Consider the following 18,929-nt stretch of genomic DNA (forward strand, 5'->3'; position numbering starts at 1 on the left):
AGGCCGAGCAGGTGTAGGTTTCTTTTTGGGCTGAACCAACACATCCCATCTCATGAGCGGACAGCTTTTGGGTAGCAGTGTCAGTGGAGGCTCCAAAGAGCTCATCACCAAGGCATGGAGCATTAGCCAGATGGTCTTGGTGGTTAACGTCAAGGTCTGAAACACGCAACCTTCCCAATCGTCTCATCGCCACCGACATAGCTGCTGCTCTAGATGAGAGTTCGAAAGTATCATAAATAGATCTCACCATGTACTTTCAAAGTTGCAGAGAGGTAGAGACCAGAGATTGAAATTTCTTGGCTTTACGTGAAGGCAGATATTGCTGAAGCGAAGAAATTTGCTTAAGAAGATACTTCATATAACAGGAAAAGAAAAAAGTATAATTGGATGCTCTGTTTGACAACATTGAGTTTTGGTACAGATATCTACCAAACTTGTCCATGGCCCTACCCTCTCTACCAGGAGGAACAGACACGTACACATTCGTCCCAGAGGATTTCTTCAAAGTAGACTCAACCACGAGAGACTCATGAGGCAATTGAGGCTTATCAAAGCCGGGAAAGGGTACCACCTTATAAAGAGATTCCAAACGTTTAGGAGCCACTGGCACAGAGAGGAGCTGCCGTACAACGAGAGGCTAGAGAAACTGGGCCTCTTCTCCCTTCAGAAGAGAAGACTGAGAGGGGACATGATCGAAACATTCAAGATATTGAAGGGAATTGACTTGGTAGAGAAAGAGAGACTGTTCACCCTCTCCAAGGTGAAGAGAACGAGAGGGCACTCGCTAAAGTTAGAAGGGAAAAGATTCCGTCCAAACGTAAAGAAGTTCTTCTTCACCCAGAGAGCGGTAGAAATCTGGAACGCTCTTCCGGAGGCTGTTATAGAGGAAAGCACCCTTCAGGAATTCAAGACAGGGTTGGATAAGTTCCTACTGGAACAGGACATAAGCAAGTAAGGCTAGACTCAAATAGGGCACTGGTCTTTGACCTAAGGGCTGCAGCATGAGCGGACTGCTGGGCACGATGGACTATAGCAGCGGCAAATCTTATGTCATTTTGATATAGCTGCTATGAAGAAATGAAGAGCTAAAACAAGCAAATATTCCTTTTTTGGGCAGTACTGAGTGGTAGTTAATACAATGAATAATACTAAATAAACAGAAACGGTATCAATAATAAAAGAACAGCATTGACTTTTTTGTTTAGAGTAATCTATCATCATCCTAAAGGATTCTGGAAACTATCCAACTTTGAGATCACTATCCTCCTATTCTACAGTTTCAGAATTATCTGTCCAGGATAATTTTTTAGTCACATCATATACATCACACATCAGCAGTATATCATCTAAAAGAAAGAAAGAAAAAAAATCCAACCATCCCAGAACAACTATTGATCAGTCTGTGATAAAATCCAGCAGATTAGTTTTAGTTTGTTCAGGAGAGGAGAGTTTAGACCCAAATAGAGGAGTTTCAATAATCCAGTTGGGATAGTATAAGCATTTGCTTTAGCATGGCAAAGTAGCACTCTTGAAAAAAGGGCCTGATAAGTCTTAGTCTTCTCATATTGTAGAAGGCTTTCTTCCATAGATTGGATACTTGAGATTCATACGATAGGGTGGTCAAGAATGACTCCTAGTACTCTGGACATCTTGTTGATATCCAGTGTGGGTCCTGAGGTTAGAGTTATAGCGTTAGGAACCGTGTGCACAGCTTTATGAAACCACAGAATTTTGGTTTTGTACACGTTTAATTTAAGTTTGTTAGATGCGGCCCAGATCTGTATTTTGTCTATTCCATTTGATATTATCAGCATTATGTTGTTAGAGTCAAGGCTAATTGGGATAAGTAGAAGAATGTCATCTGCGTGTGAAAATATACATTCCTTGTTGTCAAATTTGATACTGTATAGCAAGCTTATGAACAGGTTGTAGAGGATTGGTGATAACGGTGATCCTTGCGATACGCCACAGAACGCTTGTCAGTTTTTTGTAAACACTTCATCTTTGTATACAAGATATTGTCTGTTTTGAAGGAAGTCTTTGAACCAATTTAGGACGGTTCCTACAATTCCTATTTTGTTGAGTTTGGCTAGTAATAGTTGATGGTCTACTGAATTGAAGGCAGCTTGATTTTGATGGTTAATATCAATAACAGGATCTCTGTGCTGTGATTTGAGCGGAATCCAAATTGAGTAGGATGGAGGCAAGAATGTTCTTCAATGTAGGCGGAGAGTTGTTTGCTAATGTGCATTTCAAGAAGTTTGGTTAGTATCAGAATTCTATAACATAGTAAATGACGGCAGATAAAGACCGGAACGATCCATCCAATCTGCCCTTTAGTTATAACCATTAAAAATACATGATTAAATTAACTTGTCTCTTCATTGATATTTCTGGGTCTTAGACTGTAAAGTCCACCTGGTATTGTCTTAGGTTCCAAATGCTAAAGTTGCTGTCCAAACTCACTCCAGCCTATCCACCATCCTGTTTGCGGGATATCTACCATAAAGTCTGGCCAGTAACATCCTCATGTTCCAAGTTAGTGGAGATTCCATTGATGCTCTTCCCTGCCCATCCTACACCAAATTACCACATATGGGACACAGACCGTGCAAGTCTGCCAGTACCGGCCTTAGTTCTTTAATTTACATCCTTTATTTTCTAATTAGAGATCCTCTCTGCTTATCCCATGCTTTTTTGAATTCCATCACCGTTTTCCTCCACCACTTCCTTCGGGAGGGCATTCCAGGCATCTATCACCCTCTCCGTGAAAAAGAATTTCCTAACATTGCTCCTGAGTCTTCCTCTCTGCAACCTCAAATTATGCCCTCTAGTTTTACCATTTTCTCTTCTCTAGAAAAGATTTAGTTCTATATTAAAACCTTTCAAGTATTTAAACATCTGTATCATATTTCCCCTGTCCCTCCTCTCCTCCATTTTTAGGTCTTCCAGTCTCTTCTCATAGTTCTGATTGTAGAGAGATATAGGGGTGTGGCGGTAGCTTTCTTGACTTCTTGTACTTTTAAAATCTTGTTTTGGAAGAAGTCCACTACAATCTGTGCATTAGGTTGGGAGTCAATGTCTGATTGACCTAGGGCTTGGGGTGAAGTTGTGGTGTGCATTAGATGGAATAGCTTTTTGGAGTATTGTGTTCAGTTTTGGAGACTGTATCTGGTGAAGGACACAAAAAGGCTTGAAGTGGTCCAGAGGAGGGCAACGAAAAGGTAGGAGATCTGCGGCAAAAAACATATGAGGAGAGACTGGAAGCCCTGAATATATATACCTTAGAGGAAAGGAGGGACAGGGGAGATACGATTCAGACGGTCAAATACTTGAAAGGTATCAACGTAGAACAAAATCTTTTCCAGAGAAAGGAAAATGGTAAAACCAGAGGACATAATTTGAGGTTGAGGGGTGGTAGACTCAAGAGCAATGTAAGAAAATTCTTCTTTACGGAGGTGGATGCCTGGAATGCGCTCCCGAGAGAGTTGATGAAGATGAAAACGGTGATAGAGTTCAAAAAATCATGGGATGAACACAGATCTAGAATCAGAAAACAATAGTAAGGCCAGTACTGGGCAGACTTGCACGGTCTGTGTCTGTATATGGCCGTTTGGTGGAGGATGGGCTGGGGAGGGCTTCAATGGCTGGGAGGGTGTAGATGGACTGGAGTGAGCTTTGATGGAGACTTCAGAAAAAAAACCCCCACAAATTTTTAGACTGAATCAGGTTGGGCAGACTGGACGGACCATTCGGGTCTTTATTTATTTGTTCATTTTTATAGCCCGTCCTCCCCAGGATCCCAGAACGGGTTACAACAAAATAAAATTAGGTACTTGGAACTTCCCTAATTGTCCCGAAGGCTCACAATCTAGCTAAAGTACCTGAGAAAACAATTATTAAATAGTAAAGATATAACAATTCAAATAATTAAAAAAAAAAAAAGAATAACATTAAAGTAAATCAGAAACCTCAAAGCAGTCCAAGCAAGATAGAAGTCCAATTGGGCTCTAATCAGTGTAAGGCAACAGCAGGATACAATGGCCGAGAAGAACCCTTAATGATAGTCCATCACTGGCCAAAGATGATCTCTAGATCCCAACTGTGGGAAAAGGCTAACGGCTGAAGATTGCATGTAGAAAGGAGGAGGCAGGCACAGCTGATTCACCGACCACAGGGGCACAGCACACAACATTCGCAGGCTCTCTCTCCACAGCCTCACCGACATCTGACCGGCCAACTCCAGTTCCCGATCCTCCGGCTCAGAGACAGGCCAACGGGCCATTGAAGCAGTAAATAAAGTAAATTTTTAAGCAAATTAGAAATTTAAAAATAAGGCTCAGTCCTATGCAAGGCAACGGCAGGACACAATGACCGAGACGAAGGTGAGGTAGAAGAGGCAGGAGGGTCCCAACGGCTGGATCCATCATGCCGAGGAGAGCTGGAATACCAGACAGGCCATGGTAGGTCCCCTGATGTCAAGCCACACAAAGTCAAAGTGAAATCAGGCAAGAAAGAACCACTGATGTCTTCATAGGCCACCTCCCCCAACATGAAGCATTGCACTCCTCTCAGCTGGCTCTCGATCAGCACACAAGCCTTGACTCGGCACTATCTGGGGAGAAAAGCGTACCACTGCCACAGCTGGAAGCAGCTGAAGAGATGGACTCATCTCCAGCTCAACTGCCCCTCTCACATCACTTACAGCTGAAACCTCCACAGGCCACCTCCTCCTTCGACGCGAAGCGTCTCCCTCTTTACGGCCAGATCACGATCGCCAGCATGTAGTGCAAGGAATAGCAGGTAGGAAGGAGGCCTTTCGACCGTTGGACCGAAGCCAACAGTCAGATCAGAAAGTTAGTAGTTTAAATTTAAAAATAACAGTGGAGGCCCCAAAACAGAATAATAAAATCAAAATAAACCCAATAAAACAGATGATCAAATAAAAAATGAAATAAAACAAAAAAAGCAAAAAAAAAAAAAAAAAAACCAACAAAATAGTGAGGTAAGGGAGACAGCCCAGCTGATGACCTAATTGGCCGCCATCTTGGAATATCTGGTCTTTATCATCTACTATGTTACTATATTAAAGTTATTGCTCTCAATTTCAAGAGTATATTGGGGGGTTTTTGGCTTCAGCAATATGGAATTTGTATTTGTTGATAGCTGATCTCCACGCTGATTTGTGTTCTGGGATATTCTTTTGCCATCATCTTTCTAGTCTTCTGCAAGACTGTGTTTCTGCTTTTAGAGCATCTGTGAACCACGGAGAGGTCTTTGTTGATTTTCGGCTTTTGCGACGTAATGGTGCAACAAAGTTGAGGGTTTTCTCTATTGTGTTGTTCTAGTTATCGAGTGAGGCTATGAGGTTGGTTGAAGTGATGTTTAGCATTTCAGAGGCCTTATTCCAGAATTGGTTGGTGTTAATCTTGTCTCTTGTTAGGGTTTTCCAAGTGGTGGTTTTGATGGTGTGCTTTTCCTTGTGGAGGCTAAGTGAAGTATAATAAGTAGTGGTTAAGACCAAAAGACTGTTGTCCAATTAGTTTCTGTTATAAGCTTAGGGTCTAGGGTGAAGTCTAGGGTGTGACCTTTTTCATGTGTAGGTTCTGATGATTTCAAGACCAGTTGGCTGTCTAATAAGAAATTGTGGAAGTTTGTGGATATTGTTTTGTCCTGGATTCAAGTGGGATGTCTCCTAGGACTATCAGTTTGGTATATTGACAGGTTAGATTTGAGATAATTTCTTATATTTTTGTGGCACTGTTGGAACAGGGTCCTGGGGGAGTAGATACAATAGTAATAAGCCAATGCTACTGGACCCCCCCCTTTACAAAACCATAATGCGTTTTTTAGCGCCAGTTGTGGCGGTAATAGCTCCAACGCTCAAAGGAATCCTGTGAGCGTCGGAGCTGTTACTGCCGCAGCCAGAGCTAAATACCGTTCTACAGTTTTGTAAAATGGAGGGAGGAATAAATCTGAAAAGTTATTTTTCAAATAATGAAACGTTCATCTGATTATAAATATTAAGATTATACGTGCAAGAATGAGTCTGTCTGTGGAAAATAATGATTTCAATCAAGTCTTTTTGACTAGTGATTTACTCACTACTGAACAACCATCTAGAGATACTAAAAATATATATTAAGACCTTCTAGGGTACTCTGAAGATGTCAAATTTTAAGCAATTCTGTACAAAAGAGAATCTAAATTTCCCTCAATGCAATCAATATGAAAGAATAAAATCATGAGGTTTGTTGATCAATGCCTGATATGACTGTTATAAACTTTCAACTTTATAATAAAATGAACAAACCTCACAGGGATTAAAAGCACCATATACAATGTTCAAACATGTAATAACTTGGACCCAACAGTTCCTCAGAGAAAAGCAATACATGGAGGGGCATTTTCAAAAGATGTCATAATGTCCAAAAAAAACTCATCCATCTCACAGCCATTTTCAAACAGGAAAAATGTTGGGCATACTTGGGAACAGCCAAAATGAACAGCCATTTCCAAAATAAAACATCCAAATTATGAACTCCCAAAAACCAGGGACAAGGTCATCTGGGAGTATTTGAATAAAAAATGGTCACACAGACATCCTTGCAGAGCAAAGAGGCAGTCTGTGTAGTGGATATTAATCCAGGACATGTAGGTTCATGTTCTACTGCAACTCTTATTTGAAATGGTGAGCCCTCCAGAGACAGGGAAATACCTACAGAACCTGAATGTTCACCACCTCAATAGCCCTCAGGCTTGCAGGTGTCTAATATTTAGATATAGTAGGAGAGCTTAAAAATTTAAAAGTAAAAAAAGGGTTGAAGTGGGATTTGAACCTGGATCCCCTGGTTTATAGTCCACTGCAATGAACACTAGGTTACCCTTCAGACCTGCTTGCTGCTGTTTTCATAATACCTGATGTTGTCAGGTAGCTTAGTTTCACTTTCAGGGCTGAGGGAGGGGGACTGTTAACTACTGGAAGATTCATAAGGGCTCATGCTTTAATCCCTCCAGTGGTCAGCTGCTCAATCAGGAGTACCTTTTATTATCCTGTACATAAAATCGAAACAGGTCTAAATAAAAATGTTCTCCTTTTTAGACTTGATGTTTCTTCCCACTTGATTATCATTGTTGGATGTCCTAATTATGCACTCTTCCTAGCCCTGTCCAAAACATGCCCCCTTACTATCTGGATGCATTGTAGAAGTCCAAATTCTAACATTCCAAAATCAAAATCTGGAAGTTTGGGGCAGATGGATATCTTAAAATGCCCCCCAATTATCCATCTGCTTTGAAAATGAGTGCCAAAGCCCCATCTTCCTAGAATTCTTAGTCAGCAGAATGAGAAAAAATGTCCATAAGCTAGAAGTCACAGATTTCTATATAAATGGGTATAGATGTTTATTTATACTCAATGTAGTCTCTGTGACCACCAGCAGTATATCAAATTCAATAAAGATAAAGAAATAATCTAATATGGCAACTGGCCAATATTCAAAGTGATTTAAGTGGGCAGGAGAGGCTCCTGCCCACTTAAATTGCCTGTTGCCGCCTAACCCCTGATATTCAGAAGAACCACTGAATATTGCCTCTGACTGGCCCCACAAAAGGTGGGCAGGTCAAGGATGATACAGGAGACATTAGAAAGGAGCCCAGAGTTATGCGGGTGCCAGAAATATTCAGTGAAAACTATCTGGGACCGGCATAAGCTCTGGTGGCCAGACCCTTTGGTTAGCTCCGGATATCCAGTACCGGTGCCTAGATATGGCCCTAAACAGAATATTAGGGGTCCAATAGGTTGGATTTTTTAAATATCGGCCAGGAAGCATTTAGCTCAGAAACGTATGCCAAGATATATGATAAGGGTCCAGTACAGTTATCCTAAAAATATCCCAGTTTGTAATTTTTGAAAACTGATCCATCTTCCTAGTATAGAACTCAAAGGGCAAAGCTCTTCTGGCACCAAGCTCAGAGTTATGTGACACATTTAGTATGAGTCCATGGGAAATACTATTGAGAAATGCTAGAATTTTGATACAGAGCACATCTGTATCAAAAATTTTGATACAGAGCACATCTGTATCAAAAAGTTAGACCCTAAAGGACTTGCTGACAGTTCAGTCATAGGAAAAGCCAGCAGCCTTAAAAAGAAAAAACGCATATAACTACCTGAAAGTTTCTGCTTTTTGGAGGATGGCTCTTTATAATCTTCATCGTCATCTTCCTCCTCCTCCTCCTCCTCTTCTTCTTCTTCCTCATTCTGATAGTTCTTCATAGGTGGCATATTTGTTGCTGAAATAGAGACAGACAAATGAATACATTGCTGGGATTATGTTCCAGAGGAAATTAAATGGCAGTTCTTAGTTTAGAAAGGAAAAGTGGAATCGGTAAAATGGAACGCTGAGAAAGAGCATCTAAAGATAGCCACAGATTTTTCTGGCTTTATTTTTATCACGTGCTTCTCCTGAGGTCTTTTTTAAAAAAAGAATTTATTTCTAATTTTATATTGCTGGGATAACTGGGGTATTTTTTTTTATTACTTTAGTAGAAGGGGATTTTTGAAGGTAATTATTTGGTTGCTTTTTTTACCCCTCTAGTTCAAAGAGGGAGGCAAGCTAATTACACTCTGAAATCACAGAACTTGCAGGAACATCTTGACCTGCTTCAGGTCATACATGGTATGAAAGGCACCCCCTTTCTTTGGCATGACAAGTAAATGGAATACCTACCTGTACCATGCTCATCATTTGGAATTGGAGATTTGTTTTGTGAGGGTGCTGCCGGTGGGAGGGGGGGCCAAGAAAGAATCAGCAAAATGGGAGGCAAACTCCAAATTGTTAACTTCCTGAATAATCCTCAAAACCCAACAATCTGATGTAATTCTGCCCCACTCTCCAAAGAAGAGTCACAGTCAACCCCCGATGTAAGTACTGGAGAGAGAACCTGAAGCCTATGATTAGAAGGAACTGGAGGCCTCAACTGAATATCTAGCATTGGTCCTAGGACTCTTGTCTGAGCAACGCAGCTCTGAAAGGCCTGGGGCTGCCCAGGGCTATATTTCTTATAGTCCTGAAACCGAGCCCAAGACTGAGGCTGTCAAGCTGCCTCCGGGGTCCATCCTCAGGGAGACACTGAATCTTGGAATACCCTAAATTCTTAACCAATTTTTCCAGATCCTCTCTGAAAAGGAGCTTCCCTCTGAAAGAGAGCTTGGTCAACCTTTGCTTAGAGGCTACATCTGCAACTCAGTGCCAGAGCCAAAGCAATCACCGTGCTGTGACCGCCAAGTCCATTTGTTTAGCTGATGTTCGGACCAGATCATAGAGTAAGTCTGCCTGATAGGCAAGCCTTGTTTCAATGTTGGGCAGCTGAGACCTGGATCTGCCCAGTAACTCTATTTCGACTGCTGCCCTGTGTCATGGGGGGGTCTAGGATTCAGCATGGCTATTTCAGTACAGCCATTTCAGCAAAGGACAGTTCAGTATGGATAGTTCATCACGGCCAATTCAGCATGGTTGTTTCAGTCTGCCTGGTTCATGATGGCTGTTTAACCACAGCTGTTTCACCATGGCTATTGTAATGGCCAGAACTTACCTTGCTGACGCTGCGAGGTTTGAAAGAGCGAGGGGAATAACCCCATTGATGTTTCTTTCTTTTCCCTTCACCCACCCGTGGTCATCTTCTCCTGCCTTCACATCATCTGAAAGGGCCATGATGCACTGTCCCGTGCTGAACTGGTCGTGCTGAATTGTCTCATTCCCCGTGTCATGGAGGCTCCCTGTTCTCTCATATGCCTCATCTGGCTGGTTGTGGAGGTGGTGTTGGGCTACTGCTCTCACTCTCTTGCAGATTTCAACCCCTTATTCCACCTCAGTCTTACTGTTTTACTTCCTTTGAAGTTTAGTCTCTCTTTTTATACCTCTACCCCTCTACGTAGCTGCTAGTTACTCACCTCCCACCACTCTGTAACCCATTCTGTACTATGTATGTAATTCTGTAACCTAGTCCGAGCTCTTCTGGGAGGACAGGCTATAAACTAAATAAATAAACCTGCTAAGTGCAACTGGAACATCACTATGAAACCCCCTCAAAGGCTAAAAGAAATAGGAGCATTCATACTCCTGTAGTCTTGTTGCTTCTGAATCTTAAATGACAGGAGAAGTCCCATGATGGACACCGACAACATTCGAGGCTGAAATCAGGAGAATCAAAAGTCTACTCAGGGTGGGCTGTACAGAATCCTATGTCTTATAACAGAAAGATTACCAAGGTAAGACTCTAATCTTCCATTCTGTTGCAAAGACATAGGATTCTGTACTGTAGCTGAAGGTGTGAAGAGTAGACCAGTAGCTGCACTACTGGTGATCAATGTTCCAATGAAGAGAATTGTCAATGGCGTCGATACTTTATGAAAGCAGAAGGACTCTCCAAGGATGAACATCATCATCAAATTGAGGAACGTCGATGCAAAGCAGAGCAACATGTATGAATGGAGGCTGAAGTGGAACCGATGAATGTAAAGGGTAAAACGATGATACTCCCTGACGTCTTCGGTAACGCTCTGATGAAAAGGAACATTCCCTCAAACTGCAGCTGATGTGATGCTGTGTCAAGAGTAAGCAGGTCATAGTTGATGTAAACGATGCGAAGCAGTGTGCATAAAGTCATTGAACCTGGAACAATATTTTGCACCGATACCCGAGACTGAGGGGGTATCAATGGTGCCAAAGGGTGTCGAGGGGTGGGAGACCTCAAAGAGGATGCACGCCTGCACAAAAGGAGGACACCAGTGTCAATGTGGAGTTATTCCTCAATGATGTACACCCATATCCTTGGATCCAAGACAGGTAACATCGGTGCAAATGCCGCAGTACTGAAGAAAAAACTGCTACTGCATTAAGGCTCGATGATCATCGATGCTATGATGTAAGAACCTAGAGAAGGTACCGCGCTGTTGGATATGCTACACCTAGCATGGATCGGTACCAATGCAATCTGTATCGATATTCATTGATGAAGAGGAGGCCATGACCATGTAACATCAAGTGGTATTCAAGATGCCAGAGGCGTCAAAGCTTTGAGTGCCTGAAAAGGCAATGCACTTCAGAAATGACAATCTGTATCACCCAGAAAGCCGTGCATCAAATGGACTCGATGCTTAATTGGAAGGGCACTGTCCACTGCAATGCAGCTGCATCAATGTGGTTGAAACATTGGTTACAGAAAGGCATGCATCAAATAGACTCGATGCTAATATGCCATCTATTCAAGAAGATGGAGGTATCAATGTTTACCGGTACCGGCCAATTCCCTGTCTGACTCCAGACCTATATGCTGAAATAAAGAAAAAGAAACAAAAGAAGAAAAACTTTGATATTAATCAATAGTGTTTATCTTCTTCTAATCTATAGCCCTGGAGACAGATACAGTCGGAGAGGGCGAGCCGAGGTAGAATAGAAACAAGGCTGAAAATCCATCAATGATCATGGTTAGGAAGTAAGGATGGAAATCTGTGTGAAGACTGCTAAACATCAAAAGAAGTTTGAAGAAAGTCCAAAATGTCTTTTCCTTTCTACTTTTCTTCTTTGTTTTTCAAAAGAAATGTAAAGAACAGAATGAAGAAACTTGAAATACTTGAAAAGTTTATTTAAAAAAATATAAACAGGAAGGCAACTCGACGGAGAAACATCTTCTTCACTCCGCAGAAAATGAAAAACTGACAACCTCACAAGCTGGCATCGGGCAGGAAGGCACTCGCGCAGTGTGGGCAGTCTAAAAGCTTGTTAAAGCTTAAAACGATACTACACTTTTCACTGTCCGTACCGGGGCTGCGTGGATGACGACACCCACATGTGATAATAGGCTGCCTGCTTGTCTAAGGATGGCATGCAGTATATACTCGAATATAAACCAAACGTTTTGGGCCAAACAAATGGCCCCAAAATGGGGTTCTTTGGTTTAAATTTGAGTCTACCCCCGAGTACTTCTCTAACTACTGTAGTTTTTAAAAATATCAAAATTTAAACCTACCGGGGGTCTGGCTATGGGGAATAGAGTCAGGAGCAGTCACAGGTCAGGAGTAAGCCCGACATGCAGGCAGGCAGCTCATTCCTCCCAGTGGCAGCTGCAGCAGATTTCCATGCTGTTTGCTGGCCGCCAGGAAGGGGGGAGAGTGAGGAGTAAGCGGCGCATCCAGATTACGAGCAGCCCTACCTTCAGTCCCGGTCCCGCTAAACCAGGGGTGTCCAACCTGCGGCCCGAGGGCTGCATGTGGCCCAGTGAAGTATTTTGTGCGGTCCCAGTCGAGGACGATGCAGTGTTTTCCTCTGCTGCCCCCGGGTGTTACCGTCTTGCCGGCTCCCTCCTCTGTCTTGCTGCAGAGTTTGCACGTTTGTGCAGCCCCAGAACCAGAAACATTTTTTTCGACCAATGTGGCCCAGTGAAGCCAAAAGTTGGACACCCCTGCGCTAAACTCTTCACCTCCATCCAAAATCTCTCCCCATCAACTTTTATCATTAGCTTCTTCCTTTTATCATTTGCTTGGAGTTGTTTGGAGTCTTGCCTTCGGTCCCACTGTCCGGCAATAATGAAGCCAGACACCGCAGGGGCCTTCCCCTTTTGCCAAATTGCTATAGGCTCTGAAAGTCTCAAGCCCGCCCCCATCTGAAGTTACTTCCTGATTTTGAGGGGCGGGATCGAGATTGGCAGAACCTATAACGATTTGTCAAAATGGAAGGTCCTCGCGGCGTTTGGCTTCATTATTGCCAGACAGTTTAATGGGATAGGGACCGAAGACAGGACTGCTCGCAATCTGGATGCACCACTAACTCTTCACACTCCCCTCCTCCCAGCAGCCAGCAAACAGAAAGGAGCACTGCTGCTGCAAGGAATCAGCTGCCTGCCTGCATGTAGGACCTGCCCCTGACCCGCGACTCCATTCTCCAGAGCCCTAGGTAGGTAGTGCTGGAAGAAGCAAATGATAAAAGGTGATGGGGAGAGATTTTGGGTGGAGGTAGAGGGAGAGAGAGAGAGATGAGGTATTGGAGGAAAGTTGGGATATGCTGGATGGAGGGGGCAAGACAGTAGATACTAGTTAGAACAGTGAAAATAAAGGGGAGGAAGAGAGAAAGAGAAGATGCTGGAAGGGGGGAGAGAGGGAAGAGTTAACAAAAAAACCCAAACCTTTTTGTATTTTTATTACGTATATTGATTGTACTCTGCTTAATTTTTAGGTGGAATAGAAATTTTTTTAATAACTAACTCACGTCCCAACAGAACAAATCAGAAAAAAACATTCACATTTTCTTTTGCCTCAGATTCTTATAAACAGGCTTGATAACTCTAACCACAAATAGTAGGGGATGTGAATATTAACATCAGAGGCATCCTATGTGATGCCAAACTAGTGCAAACAGCCAGAAGATGGATTAATCTTACCTGTTTTGATTCCTCTCATTTCCAGCCAGTATGTGGGTCTCCGAATAGCCATTACTTCATTGTTATCGGAACTCCTGTTCACATGGTCTCTGGTAGGGCTTGGGAAATTACTGAAGGACTCGCCATTGTTTGTATCCAAACGATGCATCCTGTGAAAATAAAGTTTAAGCACCATGGTGAACCAAAGACCATACAATTACGGTACTAAGCATACAAATTACCACATAAAATACACAAGTATTCTGCACTGCAGAAGTTTAAAACTTGGAATATCCTCATCTTCCTCCTTGAAACAAAGTAAACCCTACAAAGAACAGTTTGAATTAGAATGAGTCAATCATGTACATTATAGTGGGATTCAGACAATAACACAAAGAGGGGTATTTTTCATAGAACGTCTGTCTGACTTAGGATGTCCAGAGTTGGACATACAAAAATAGAGGCCATAATTGAAAAGACATCTAAGAAGAAGAGGAAGTTCTACTGGATGTCCAAAAGTTCTGATTATACAATCCCTAAGATGTTCAAGCTAGATGTCCCACAAGTTTCGATTCTAAGACTTGCAAGATGTCTAAAGTATATGTCCTATTAACTGTGCTAGAAAACATCACTGCAGTAGTAACAGGACATTCCCAACATCCTGCGTGCCTATATATAGCTGTGCATGTGGAATGGCCATTCTTTTGAATGTAATGAGAAGTGTAGTGATAGAGGAGACTGTACAGATAAAAAGTGATCGAGAAAGTCTGAGAGAATGCTAATGTGAAAGACAGAGAGAGTGTGAGAGTGACAACTAGAGAGTGAGAAACAGAGATTGACCTTCAGTGTATGAACGAGGGTCTGGCACGTCATCAGGAGCACCCCCCAGAGGTGTCAGCCAGTGGCCTCCACTATCTAAGCCCTAGACACAGGCAGCCTTCTTAGGGCCACAGGAGCTGTTAGGAGGCCCACATAACACCAATGGCCTCCTAATATGAGAGGCCCCAATGATGTCAGTTCCCACCAGATCCCCTCCCTCCCCACAATCCTACCTGAAAGCAGCCCGTCACTATTTGTCTAAGGCCATGTGTGGAACATTGCACAGCATGTCACAAGTTAACAATCATGTACAGTATGTGAAGCTAAGAAGGCACATCACCTGACCACATTATCCACAACTTGTGTTTTGCAGGCAATTTGGTGTCCACAGAGACCTGGAATCCCTCAGGTGCTGCTATAGGTAGGTAGGTAGGTACGGTGTGACAAAACAGCCCTCATCCAGCATGTAAGACAGCTCACAATGTAAGTACCTCACACACAAACACACAGTAACCCTATAACATCCCTGGATTGGTAGCATGGAATCTTGCTACTCTTTTTGCCATTTACTAGTAACCTGGATTGACCATTGTGTGAATAGGCTACTGGGCTTGATGGACCATTGGTCTGATCCAGTAAGGCTGTTCTTATGTTTTCCCTGGTCCCCTACCATAACCTAGATGTGATGCGCCCACCTCTTCTCTGCACCTACTACTCCCAGGATCTCAACCAATGAAATGACATGAAAAGGATCAAGGAAGGGGGGACAGGCATATATCCACCAATACCTATCAGTTCTAAAGAATACATTTTCACACACTTATATACTGTTCATTGCTGCAGCTGAGGGAATAAATAAACACAGTCACTACAAGCATCAACAGTGGGTATTGAACCCCCCCCAAACCTTGGTACTACAACATCTCTATGCCACACAATCAGCTAACAAAAAGGAAAGGTATGAAGGACCGTACAACAGGCGTCCCCAAAGTCCCTCCTTGAGGGCCGAATCCAGTCGGGTTTTCAGGATTTCCCCAATGAATATGCATTGAAAGCAGTGCATGCACATAGATCTCATGCATATTCATTGGGGAAATCCTGAAAACCCGACTGGATTCGGCCCTCAAGGAGGGACTTTGGGGACCCCTGCCGTACAATGACAGTGGGCACTCACTATATCCATGGCCCCTCAAACTGATAACCCCCTCACATCCTGCAAACCACATTCATTGCATATACCACAGTCAGCTCTACAGGTTAGTGTGCTGCATTGCAAGACACACCTGAAAGTCCAAAACCAGCAGTCCAGTACGTATTCATAACACAAGGCCTCCCCTAAAGCCACAGAACCTCTTTCTCCCTCCCTCCCCCTTTATTCCATAGAACTCCACCAATATCCATATGTGTTCCTGCCCTCTCCATGCACCCCCAAAGATTTTTTTTATCAGTAAGGGCCTACATTGCCAAGCCAAACACCTCTCAGTTGGCCAACAGTTAGCATGACTACCACACAAAGACTGGTACCCAAAGGTCATATCCCCTACCCTCAAACCAGAACCTTGGCATCTTTGAGGCTGCCCTTTGCATTCCCCTGTTCTCTGTTTTCACTGGCTAGGTACTCCTGCTGGCCTGTGCCTGACAGGGTGCTGTGGTAGGCCAACATGTCTATAGTGTTCCCTGTCCTCTCCCTTATGTTTCTCTAGTCCATTTGTATCCACCCCCTCCCTCTCAATTTCCCCCTTCAGCTGCACATCGCCATTAAGAGATCCGTTTGCACACCTTGTTGCTAGTGCTTCCCGATTCAGGAAAAAAAAATTTGATTTGATTCAGCCTATTGAATCGATTTTTCCATTTGATTCGATTTTCCTGCCAAAAGTGGATGTTTTTTTCAAATATCCTGGTGGGTTTATTTTATAGCCTCTTCACCCACTTTGTCTTCTCCTACCCACACTGGCGCTGTGGTGTAAACAAAATAAACAAACAAAAAAGACTTTTCCTCTCTCTCTTAAATCCTAGCTCACGTTTGTGGTCTAACACCACAAAATAGAAAATAAAATTATTTTTTCTACCTTTTGTTGTCTGATCATTATTCAGATCTTATCGGTCCCCGGCTCCGGTTGTCTTCTGATAACTTGCTTGCCAGGGTCTCCTTCTTTCTTCGTGCTAACCACTCATCTTCTATCTCTGTCCTCCCCTTCTGTTTCTCTTCCCTCCCCCGGAGGTCTGGCATCTTTCCTTTTTTTCGTCTCCATCCACAGATCCACCTTTTCTGAATTACCCTTTCATCCTTCATCTCTCTCTCATCCCCACCACCCCAGGGTCCACCATGTCTCCTTTTCTCTTCCCAACTACCCTCCTATCCAGTATCTCTATCCCCCCTCTCCACACAATCCTTTGTGTCCAACTTCTCTTCCTTTCTGTTCCTTCCCTCCCTAAATCCCATTGTCCATCATCTCTCTCCCTCTCCTGTTTTTAGATCCTTATTTCTTCTATCCTTCCCCCATCTCCCCTCTCCATGATCTCCCCCAAGTCCATCTCCCTCCTCCACCAAGTTCATTTCTCCAATCTATCTTCTCCCCATCTCTCCTCCAGTCCACCAACTCCCCATCTCCCCTCTCCCTCCATCTACCCACCCTCAGTGAAAACTTCCTGTTTCCGCTTGGGCGGCCGAATGGAAAGAAGATGCCCGGAGTAGTGGCAGGGCAGTGAATTGTATTCGCTACCGCCGCTTTTGCCTGGCCAGGGAGGAGAGGACAGAGCCTTGCTGCCCCGATCTGCACCCGATCAGAGAACCGTTCAGGATTTCCCTCTGCCACCGGAGTCCTTGCTTCGAAGCAATACAATCTTTTCAGTAACTGCCCCCACGATTTGGAACTCCCTACCTATATATATACGATCTGAAAACAATCTACAGAAATTTAAAAATAGTTTAAAATGTTTCTTTTTTAAAGATGCCTACAATTGACAATTGACTATACAATTGACTATTCGTTTCAAGTCCAGCAACTCTTGATTTCCCCTCCCATTGTTCTTTCCTTTGCTGTATCTTTTCTTAATAAATATTGTAGTTCTCCCCCCCTTTTCCTATTGTATCCTTATAGATTAAAAAAAAAAAAAAACAACCCCTAAGAAGTATGTTAAGATGTTAGTCTTTGTATACTTTTGTCAATGTTTTAATTATTATAGTACAACGCTTAGTATTTTGATAGGCGTTTAATCAAATAACCAAATAAACTTGAAACTTGAAACTTAAGTGAAAGTGGTATCTGTTTGCATTATTTTTGGCACGTAATGTGATATCACAGTAGTCATAGCTGTCTGTATGCTTGGAAACAATTGTCATCTTGATTTACTATCTCACTGCTATTTTTCACAATATTACCTTGTCGTGTTTGGATTAATAAGCATTCTTAACATGTCCCTTCTGTCACCTGTCCTTCCTTGTTACATGTATCTGGGCAACAGCTGCTTGCATAGTTTCCAAGGCCACACATATGACTGATGCGCCGATGATGCGCGCAAATAAACCACGCCTATGAACTATGCACAACAGGAACATCTGTACATTGTATCAAGAACCAACAGGAATACTCTGAGCATGAGTTTAAATCACTCTCACAGCGATCGATTGGATGAGATCAGGCCAAGCCTCTGCTCAAATAATTTGCATGTCAACTCGGTTGTGCATCAATTGCACGGCCAGAGAATCGGCCAACAGCGATCCAGTCGGTATTGCTGACTGACTTTGGTGCATCTAGCATTTGTGTCATCAGCAAATTTAATTATCTCACTAGTTATTCCCATCTCTAGATCATTGATAAATATGTTAAAAAGCAGTGGTCCCTTCACAGACCCCTGGGGAACCATGGTCTTTCTACATTGAAGTGTTGTATCATAGACCATATCCCAGAATTGGTTTATGATAGAAAAAGAATGCTATTAAAACGTGAACAGGAGTGGATTTTTCATCTTGGGACAGAGGAACCACAGGGTCTTAATTCTAGGATCGATTGGCACCTTTTTATGTAAGTCTTCCTTCTGCCTGGCTTGTGTAAGAATGGTTATAACAAAATGAATAACTGACAAAAACAACAAAAAGTTATAAACACTAAAATAGATAAAAAGTAAAACAGTAGCAAGTGAAGTTTAAAATCATACAGATCACATTATAAAAGCAGAAAATTTCTAAAAATAGAAACATACATTGTAGTTCTGGGAATATCAGTAGGATGGGGCTTAAAGCTCCATAGCAATGAGAGGCTTGTTTGCAGTTAGGTGCGAGGCCCACTCTAATTTTTGAAGGGAGCGTTGTGATTGGCCTGCTCCTGAGGGGGCATCATTATGATATCAGCCGCCGCCGTATTCAAGATCTGACCCAGCGGTAGCCATATTTGCAATGCCTGTGAGCACGGAATTTATGTGCAGAAGTAAGTACTGTTTGTTCCTCAAATTCGGGAAGTTAGACGTTTAAGATTGCAATTTTTATAAGTAAGTCTGCTTATATATTTTCTAGCGCAGCCTTGGATGCCCTGACGCAGCTTAGCGAAATGCTGGCTGGCCACTGTCGGCTTGGGCTGAGCAGACTTGCCACTTGACAGTAGTGTGGAGTTACAATACTTTAAGAGGTTATGGGGAAAGCAATTATTTGGATGCAGAAAGATAAGTGCTGCAGTTGATTTTTTACAAACAGC

At 42.8% G+C, this 18,929-nt stretch overlaps 1 protein-coding gene across 4 annotated transcripts in view; it reads right to left on the bottom strand.

The window, feature by feature from the left end:
- Positions 1-18,929, bottom strand: part of ZNF512 (zinc finger protein 512) — a 98,284-nt gene that overhangs the window by 59,223 nt on the left and 20,132 nt on the right. For all 4 annotated transcript variants that reach the window (XM_033939145.1, XM_033939144.1, XM_033939142.1 and 1 more), the window contains 2 exons: positions 13,441-13,589; positions 8,173-8,295 (listed from right to left, as the gene is read on the bottom strand). In XM_033939145.1, coding sequence (XP_033795036.1) covers positions 8,173-8,295; positions 13,441-13,588 — 271 coding nt within the window. In that variant the 5' untranslated portion in view covers position 13,589. The remainder of the gene's footprint in view (positions 1-8,172; positions 8,296-13,440; positions 13,590-18,929) is intronic.

Source organism: Geotrypetes seraphini, chromosome 3, assembly GCF_902459505.1.
Source record: "Geotrypetes seraphini chromosome 3, aGeoSer1.1, whole genome shotgun sequence".
Classification (NCBI taxonomy): domain Eukaryota; kingdom Metazoa; phylum Chordata; class Amphibia; order Gymnophiona; family Dermophiidae; genus Geotrypetes; species Geotrypetes seraphini.